This window comes from Pygoscelis adeliae, unplaced genomic scaffold (genome assembly GCF_000699105.1).
Source record: "Pygoscelis adeliae isolate BGI_AS28 unplaced genomic scaffold, ASM69910v1 Scaffold21, whole genome shotgun sequence".
Classification (NCBI taxonomy): domain Eukaryota; kingdom Metazoa; phylum Chordata; class Aves; order Sphenisciformes; family Spheniscidae; genus Pygoscelis; species Pygoscelis adeliae.
In genome coordinates this window covers 1229755-1239523 of record NW_008824243.1, presented here as the reverse complement: position 1 = coordinate 1239523, position 9769 = coordinate 1229755, and the positions used below count along the sequence as shown (strand labels likewise).

Below are 9769 nucleotides of genomic sequence, written 5' to 3'. Positions count from 1 at the left end.
TAAGATGTTCTGGATTGCAGTGGTTGTCGTGAAAGGATGTGTGTTCATCAAGTCCATGTTAGGATGCATACACCTAAAAAGATAAGTTTCTCATGTGTATGAGAATTTTTTTTTTTCTCTATAGACACAAAGTTTTTATCTTGAACCTTGTCTTTGGCTGTGCTCCAGTTCTTAAAGGCTAAAGAAGAAAGGGTGGGTTTGAGTCCAAATGGGTGTTTCATCTTACTGGCTTGTGGCTAGCAAGAACCAGCCTCCTGTCCTCTCCACAGGAATCAGAGAAAGCAGAAGCAGAAAAAATACTCCTATTTTGTCACAAGGATTCCATCTCAGCAGAGAAAACCATAATATCACTCACCTGGCCACTGCAAAGATGACTTTACAACCTTCAGGACTTCTTGTCCCAAATTGCAAAGGAGCAGAGCAATCTGAGATGCCGTTTGAATAACAAAAGTCTTGGAAACTGTTTAGTGTTCTGAGAACAACATCTGCCAGAGTAGTTTCTCCTGTTAATGAAATGCCAAATGAACTATCATTTGGGGGTGGGGGAAATAATTCCTTTAAAAAATGCCATGCTTCTGCAACATTGAAATTGCTAAGGGGAAGGGCATGGAGTCAGTCACAAGAGCATTGCTGCCTGTCGCCATGGGCCACACCCGAATGAGTATATTAATATAACATCCTAAGTGATTGCTACAGCTTCAGAAGTCTCATTATGGAAAAAATCATAGTGGCCCTGGGAATACTTGTCAAAGTGCAGCCCAAGATAGACAAACCTGGCTTTGGGGGAGTGGAGTGCCTCAGCCTCAGGCCCAAAGAAAGGGTGCTCTTACTGAAGAGTTCAGGAGCTACAGCAGGGGATTTTGCCTGAACAGTTCAATGGTCATTCCCCTCAGAAGAGCTTATAGATATCTTCTGTCTGCTGACATGCACGTCAGCTTAGTTGTGAAGCTGATGTGTGAAATCTCCTCGGTGGATGAAGTCTGCATACCATGGGCAGATACTTATCTCTGTGAGCCTGGCGGGCTGAAAGGACTGCCTAATTGCAGCAGAGCTTTGGAAACTTGCCTGTCTTGCCTCCTTCCACTGTCTGGGGCAGCTATCACCTTTGTAATGGGCATTAAGCATCACTGCCCAGAGCTATCCAATTCCATTCACTATCCTTTATCAAATTCCCCTTCCTTGAAAGACAATGGAGACCTTTTTTTTTTTTAAGAATGCTCTTTGAAGACAGAAGTGGCATGTCTGAGTGTACTTGGGGAGCTATTGCAAGAATAGGGAAAAAATGTTTCTGCACTGAGATCTCTCTCTTTTTCATACCCAAGGGGATTTTTTCCAAGCAATCTCATATCAGGATGGCAGTTCTCTTGCTTCTGACTCTTTGTTCTAGGATCAAACACTGTTAAGTGAGCTATCCATCTTGATGTAAAGTCATTGCTGTTAGTGGATTGAACTACTGTGAGTAGAAATGCCCTTTACTGGTCTAGAAAACTGATACAGACGGTGGAGGAATCTACCAGCAGAATATCTTTGTCTAAATGAAAAAGGTTCTCAGTTCTCAGGAGGGTTCCACTTAACAAATCACGAGCAGAGTATAGAAATTTATGATATGAGTTGCAAAGGCAAACATCAGTTTGGGGAGATGGCAGATGGTATCGCTTAATTCTTGCGAAACTCTTAGTCATCAACAATACAATTCAAACAAATATGTAAAGAAAGACAGAACTTGTACATTAATGCTGCCTCTTTGAGATACGATTTTCTATGGGATGCCTGTGTCCTACCTCCCAGGCAAATGCTTTGGACCCTCAGCTATCATTTTTTTTGAGTTGGGAAGCAGGCTTACTGCTGTTCCTCCTAGCAGGCACCCGTATCACAGGCCAGAGGAGCGCTGCCCACCTGCTGGCCTCCAGAACCTAGCTGGTCACAAAATCTCAGCTTGCGTGCAAGAGCTGATCACACCCCACACCGCGACATGCACTCAGAATATTGAAGAACTGCAACTGGCATGGGATGAGCAGTTATTCCATCAGGTTTTGTTAGATGATTGTCAGGGAAAGTTGTATGAGATTTCTTGTAAAGATAATTAGTTCTGGGAAACTTCATTGGTGTAGGAGGGAGTAGAAACACTATTTTAATCTGCTGTCAAGCAGTTTTTACTGAAGCAAATTCTAGAGGCAAAAGCCATGTATTTGAAGACAAAAGGAGATTGCATTGGCTCTGTCAGAAGGCCATATTTTAAAGCTTTTGGTATTTATAGCCTTGGTGTTGGAGTTTTAGATCTTAAAAATCCTTATTTATGTTGGTGCTGATCCTTGTCTTAAAAGTCCTTATGATATATGAGATAATAGACGTCTGTTCTGGTTCTGTTTTAGAAATGGTTAAGAAGTGGCCATCAGCAGATAAATAGAAACAATTTGTTCTTTTTTACAAAGCAATGTAGTAAACCTAAAGATAATGGATATCTTTTCCTGGGGAAATAAGTGTTAAATATAAAATCAGGAATACCGAATCCCTAATATATTTCTTGGGGAAAAAGCACATGCCAGCTTATTTAATGTCATAGAAGAGTGTAAATATATGAATTGGTAGGTATGATTAAAGTTCTTTATGCAAATACGTTTCTTTAGTTGTTTTGCACCAATATCCATGCTACCTTTTATGTACCATAATGATTTATTTTATTTCAGAGCTCTACATTCACCATGTTGCCCTGTGGACCAGCTTTGTCCTTTGTTCGGTGTCTGGTGCGGAAGAAGAACGTCAATGGTGAAAGTCTTGAGGACTCCAAGTTGTGCCGATGCTTATCGACGGTGGACCTTATAGCCCTGGGAGTAGGAAGTACCCTTGGTGCTGGTGTTTATGTCCTTGCTGGAGAAGTAGCCAAATCGGATTCTGGACCTAGCATCGTTGTTTCTTTCCTCATTGCTGCGCTGGCATCTGTGATGGCAGGTCTCTGCTACGCTGAGTTTGGTGCTCGCGTTCCCAAGACTGGTTCTGCGTATTTGTATACTTACGTAACTGTCGGTGAACTGTGGGCTTTTATAACTGGTTGGAATCTCATTTTATCCTACGTTATAGGTAAGCTTAAGAACAAACACAGTCCCAAGGGTTTCTGAGACAGCAGATGTAAGATATAGATTTGGGTCTGTCTTTCTTTTCCGTCTCTGTACTTAGCTACTATTGCTTTTTACTCCTGCTGGGATCAAATAACCAAGGTAATTCGATTAGGTTATTTCCTCCTGTGCATCACCATTGTAAACAGATTTTTTGCAAGATGCTTTTGCAAACAGTGTCTTCAGCAGCATGGACTGAATAACTTGTATGAAAATTGTGTCAGACAGTTCAGTGATGATACACAAGAATAAACAGGATTTCTTTGCTGTCTTTGGTCAGCAAGAATAATTTCAGTAAAATCAATACGCATATTTTTTTCTGAATATACACAGCAAGGACATTTACAGGGACCCCATCACTATAGTATCTCACTTCAAGAAAGTCATGAAGTTTAAGTACTAACTTGTTACTATAACCTCATGCTAATTAAGTGGTGTCCTATCATGTAATCCCATAAAATACAAAGTTGACCAGACCTGAATAAAATAAATGCTTATATGGCAGATATTCAAATAACTATTTCAGTGCTTTAGCAGAGACAACATTTTTTGATTCAAAAATGTTTTCTTCGAGAGGTACGTGTTCCAAGCATCCATTATATTGTGTATAAGCATGCCTAGCTGTCTCTGTATATGTAACTACAGGACTGTTTCCCAAATCACTACAAAATCAATATGCCTGAGTATTGCATTGAAGTGTATTTCACGATAGGAGGGTGGTAGTAATAAGGTTGTATTTAACTGTGGCCACAATACACGAGAGTATTAGTCTTAAATACTGCCTCCAACAATATACATCTTCCTAGTAATTTTTTTGCTTTACTTCCAGGTGAACAAACTTTCCCTCGTATTCTTTCTTAAACTGCTTTCTTACATTGCTTTATATTGTTTAACATATGTCATATTGTAACTTTAGAAATAAGTGTCTTCCAGGAAGACATCAAATATAAATGATACAGAAATAATTCTGCAATATTTTGGGAATAAATGAGGTACAAATTTGTATATTTTAATTGTAGAACAATATGTTATCATTTAACTATGTAGAAAAATTCTATAATGTTAAAATCCCTTGGCAAAAAAAAAATCACTGTTCTAACACAAGCTCTGCTTTTTAAAATGCAAGTAGCAACATTCTTAGTTTTATTTCTTTTTCAGTAGAAGTAACTGTATCCTTGTATGTATGCAAAACCCTAAATATGCATGTATTTTATGAAGGTACATCAAGCGTAGCAAGAGCCTGGAGCGGCACCTTTGATGAACTTCTTGGAAAACAGATTGGTCATTTCTTCAGTACCTACTTCAAAATGAATTACTCTGGGCTAGCAGAGTATCCTGACTTCTTTGCTGTATTCCTTATATTGCTTCTATCAGGTAAGACACATATATGGCTTCATTTATGGTAGCTGTGATGTCAGAGTGTTTCTTACAGACAAAAATGCTGAATTGTAGTTTGTGTTTTATCAGAAATACCTTTATAATGTCTGAGATGTTTAGATGTGCATGTGTGTATTGACACAATGACTCTGGGAATTAAATTTATATAATCCAATTTTCATGTGTACCCTCTTTTTTTTTTTGAAGCTGAGACATGAAATAATCACTTGTACTTTTTTATAAAACCCATGGCACAGATTGATAATAAACAGGAAAATTATACAGTTTTGTGTGGTTTTTATGGTTTTTATGACTTAATCTCAGGGTCCCTCTGCTTTCGGAGGGACCTTGAGGTTAAGCTCTGGAGTTTGGTAATGTGATGTGCTCTCCTTAAATCACATATTGTGTATGTAGTGGGTAATGTAAGGGTTTTTTTTTCCCTCTAAATTGTATTCAGTATAAAATAGCTTTCCCCTTTTTAAGTCTTCAAAAGAGTTGTCTAGCCTAGAACTTGTTTGAGCTAAAGGGCACTCCAAGGTACTGGCATGGCTCAACAGACCGGTTTGAACCTGAGTAAACCTTTCATGACTACTCCACTCAGTTCTGTTTCTTTTACATCTTTACTCATGTATCATGTTTTTAAACCACAAAAATTGACACCAGCTTTTTGAGAGATTGGAAAGCTCAAAAATAGTGCAACTTATTTGCATGTTTGCATTTAACAATTGCTTTCCACAAGGAAACATTCTTACTACCACCAGGAGAGAAGGAAGCAGTATGTGTATTTTAAAGTGTATAGTTTGTTTTCAGCCAGTACTAGAAGCATTTCAGTAGAGGTCTTACCCATATCTCAAATATTTGTTGTGTTCCGTCTCTCTTTAGATCAAACAAAAGCAGGAGCTTTTCTTCTCTGGAAAGTGAAACTGATAAGTTATATGGGTATAACCTTCTGTTGTCTTATTCTGTTACAAGGGGCTTTTTGGACTACTTGGGAAAATGTTTCCATTCAACTCCTAATGCTAGAATGAGTGGCCAGCGCATCCTAAGCTTTTGTTAGATCTCTGTACATAAAAACATGAGTTCCTACAGTAGTAAGCTTTAATTTATGGCTGTGCTTGTATCTTCAATTCATTTCTTCCTTCTGCCTCTCTTGGTTTTGTTTGTTTTACTAGAAGAAAGCAGAGAACAGAAAATACATAAGACGCTGAAGTCCCTAATTGAAAAATGTTTGAGAACTACATTATTTAAAAGATTTAGGATGTACCTACACTGTGAGTCGCATTGCAGTGTAGGTATTCCCAAGCTGACTCAACACCCATACTTGCAGAAATTTTACCCAAAATTTTTGAGGTGGTTGTCATATGGTCACTAATGTAAGCCACAAGAAAGTAGCAAAAGTAGAGTAGAGTCTTGAGGAAGTTAATTGTACAGTTTTAAGAGTAGAATATTATTTAAATGCATTAATTTTGTAGAAGTTTTAAAAATAAATGCCTTGAGATTCAGAAGAATTTCATGCTTGCAAACAGAACATACTTTGTGAATTACCAGCATTAACAGTTGGTGCCGAGGGCCCTGTGTCTGCACTTAGGAAGATCAGGGAGTTTACTAGACAAGGTTTAGCCCAAAATCTTGCTAGGCTTGTGGTTCGAAGTTGCCTATAGGACCAGTTCAGACCCTTCTGTCTTCAGGATTGATGGGATTGAATTTGGTATAGCTGGAATGGACCTTTCATTTTCACCTCCTCCAAAGGAAGGAGGAAAAAAACAACCTTTTGAAAAGCAGACCACTCCACAAACCAAACTATAAAATGCTAGTGCAGATGCTGCCATCTTAATCTGTTTTGTCCACTGTCATTGAGCTTCCTAACATCAGTAGTAGAGATTCTTGATAGAAGAGAAAATGTTTCTCCTGTGGTTCTCCACTGCTCCTGAGTTTTCATTTGTGTCCTGTCTTTTCATCCTCACCATCATTCCTTCTTCACTTCTCTTGTGCTTGTGCTGCAAATTACCTCTCCAGGTCTCTGTGGTAAGCAGCCAAACCACCAGTGAATTAACTGGGTGGAATTCACCGCTACCAAGAGGAGGGGCAGTGGGGATGGCTCAGGGCTGTGTAGACTGAGTAATTGGATTCTGAGCTGCGCAAAGCTGAATCATAGGAGTAGCAGATTATCTTTTACAGAAAATGTTATGTGCTAAGTACAAGCAAAAGTCCACAGAAAGCTGGCTTGGTTTTGGGTTTTTTTTCCTACAGAAAGGACTTAAAAAATGTATGTACTATGTTTCGTACTGCATTAGGCTGATTGAGACACTGCCTTCTTGGGAAAAACTAAGCTAAAGAAAGCATACACCTATTTTCCAAATGCCATTGGTGAAGAAAACTTGAGCAGCTCATATGATAACGTCTGTGTTATGATAAGATAGCAAACGTCTCATTAGCAGAGTCAGAAATTTTTTGACATTATCTTGAGAGGCTTAAAATTTTCAGACTTAATCTTTAAATAATGAGGGAAAGCATGTGTGATATTAGTGGAAACGCTTAGAGTGCAAAGAACCTGTGGAGGCTTTCTCAATATATTTAGTTTTTCCTGATTTGCTCACTGCCTACTCTTCCATTAAACTGTTAGTACACATACAGTTGTTACAAATCTAATGACGCAGTAGGATCCTGATGGAATAAGTTTCAGATTGTTTAAATGCACTACTCTGCAACCTGAGACGTGTATTTCGTATCAGACTTTTTTCTAGAATCTCTATGAATCAGGGTTTATGAACAGGAGGCGTGCATTTCTTCTTAAAGGTTTTATTAATGAACTAGGAAATGGGACTCTTACTCTGTGTTGGATATGCCCTGAAAAACTTAGAGTCAACAGATTACATTATTAATCTAATAATTTTGATTATTTCATTAATCTAATAAGTAATTGTTCTGTAAGGAATAGGTTCCACCAATTTGTTTTTATGAAGCATAGAATTCTTGTACCTGTTTTTGCTTCATTGCATAAAATAGAGATATGAATTGGAATATCGGAAAAGTAATAATTGCTCAAAGTACTTTTAAATACTTAAAGAATACAATTAAAGAAGCTTTCTGTTTTGTGGTTTCCAATACACTTGCCTATCGCCGTGCTGTCAGAGTCTAGTAAATTTGTGCTACCGCTTTTTAAAAGTATAAAATCTAGTGCTGTTTTTTTAGTATTATTCACAGTATTTGCATGTATATCTTCTTTAAAATGCCATTTTATTAGTTTAAGGGACCATTCACATCTATAAAATATTTCTATTTTATAGGTCTTTTATCTTTTGGAGTAAAAGAATCTGCATGGGTGAATAAAATTTTCACTGCTATTAACATCTTGGTCCTACTCTTCGTTATGATTTCTGGTTTTGTGAAAGGAGATGCTGACAACTGGAAAATAAGTGAAGAATATCTCATAAACCTTACTGCAATAACAGAGTAATTTTATTTTTTTTAATCATTTTACTTGCTCATATTCCAAGCAATTTTCTGTTATACTTGCTTTTGTGGTATTGCAGGTATTGTATCAACTGATAGCTCTGTCGCTGGGAATGATAAACTTTTTATTCCCTTAAAAATTGTTTTTTATTTTCTTGTCTGTAGTTTCCTTAAAAAAAAGTCTTATTTCAATAGTCTTGTCCGTAGCCATTTGAGAGGTTACTGGCTTCTCATCCTTAAGTCATGTATTAACTGCAGCATGTGAGTATGACAGCAAGAGTTGCCTACACCCTTAGTGTTTTAATATGTTTTGCCACAAACTGCAAAGTGAGTAAGATGATAGTTACTTGATTCAGGTGTTCTTCCATTTACTGTTATTTTTGTCTTTTTTACAAGCTTTGACATAAAAATGTCTTCTCATGCAGTTTTGTAAAGCAGAACTATGTATTGATGAGAGCATTTTAACATGTTTTTCCAGAGTGGTAGGGGAGAAGGATGCATGTGTTTGTCCCACCAATAATAATAAAAAAAAGAGTTATTTTTCTGCTGTATTTTTGTTCTTTATAGGAATTGCTCATCCTATGAGAATGTGACAAGTATATATGGGAGCGGTGGCTTTATGCCATATGGTTTCACAGGAACATTGGCTGGTGCTGCAACCTGTTTTTATGCTTTTGTTGGATTCGACTGCATTGCAACAACCGGTATAGTATTTATATGTGTGTATATATGTATAACATGTTTTTTTTGTAAAAAGTACCCACGCAAACAACATAACAATCTGTCTACTGTTCGTCCTTTGCTTTCTCCTAAACCTCCTTCAGTCCATGTAGAATGAGCCTGAGTTCATTCCTGAATGTGGCTATCATTTTGGGAGGAAGGAGGAGATTTTACTTATTTTATTCCTGTTCCAAAGAAATTAATTGTTGCCTTCCAAGTCTGGGAAGTGCTTAGTATACAATTTTTTCTGCCGAAATCATGTTAATCACCTGCTCACTTTTACAATTCTCTGAGATGACGTATCTCTCCTAAAGGCTGGCTTGTATATGGCTGATAGGGAATGAGTACATTGAACTTATAATTTGTAGGTAGATGACTAGAAATGATGGGCTTTGAGTACTCTAAATATAGAATGTATTTTATGTCCGTTAGTTTACCTTTATTTTTTAATGCTATTTCTGGCAAGAAAATACTGAGTTTTGTTCTGCGTCACTAAGCTTATTTTATACAGATTTTTAAAACTTCTATTTCAAATATGATTCCCATGGCTTAGATTAATAAATGATTTGTCTTTGATGTTATCTTTTAAAACTGAAGGTGGAAATGAGTAAGAATTTTTTGGTGGGGCATTTATTTTTCCTTTTTTCAGGAGAAGAGGTCAAGAATCCTCAGAAAGCCATACCCATAGGAATTGTGGTGTCCCTGCTTGTCTGCTTCATGGCCTATTTTGGGGTTTCAGCTGCACTGACACTTATGATGCCATACTATCTACTAGATGAGAAAAGTCCTCTGCCAGTAGCGTTTGAGTATGTTGGATGGGGTCCTGCGAAATATGTTGTAGCAGTGGGATCCCTCTGTGCTTTGTCCACAAGGTAAAGACATTGAAATATTAATTTTATAGGGAAGAGCTGATGGATAATGACATTTTGAAATGCGTTCATTTTGAAAGCTCAGTTCATGCAAAGGATTAGCAATAAATATTACAAGCATGGTTTAGACTTAAGCAGGTCTTGATCACAGTAGGTGGATTAATTTAAGTTCCTTTTTTAAACTGTACTGTGATTGAACTCTACCTCTTTGGCTTATTACCCAAAAGTTTTTTATTA

At 37.3% G+C, this 9769-nt stretch overlaps 1 protein-coding gene across 2 annotated transcripts in view; it reads left to right on the top strand.

Moving 5' to 3' along the window:
* The window catches only part of SLC7A2 (solute carrier family 7 (cationic amino acid transporter, y+ system), member 2), a 29075-nt gene that overhangs the window by 3551 nt on the left and 15755 nt on the right, over positions 1 to 9769 (top strand). For both annotated transcript variants that reach the window (XM_009335130.1, XM_009335131.1), the window contains exons 2-6: positions 2688 to 3078; positions 4332 to 4487; positions 7778 to 7943; positions 8511 to 8647; positions 9313 to 9535. In XM_009335130.1, coding sequence (XP_009333405.1) covers positions 2703 to 3078; positions 4332 to 4487; positions 7778 to 7943; positions 8511 to 8647; positions 9313 to 9535 — 1058 coding nt within the window. In that variant the 5' untranslated portion in view covers positions 2688 to 2702. The remainder of the gene's footprint in view (positions 1 to 2687; positions 3079 to 4331; positions 4488 to 7777; positions 7944 to 8510; positions 8648 to 9312; positions 9536 to 9769) is intronic.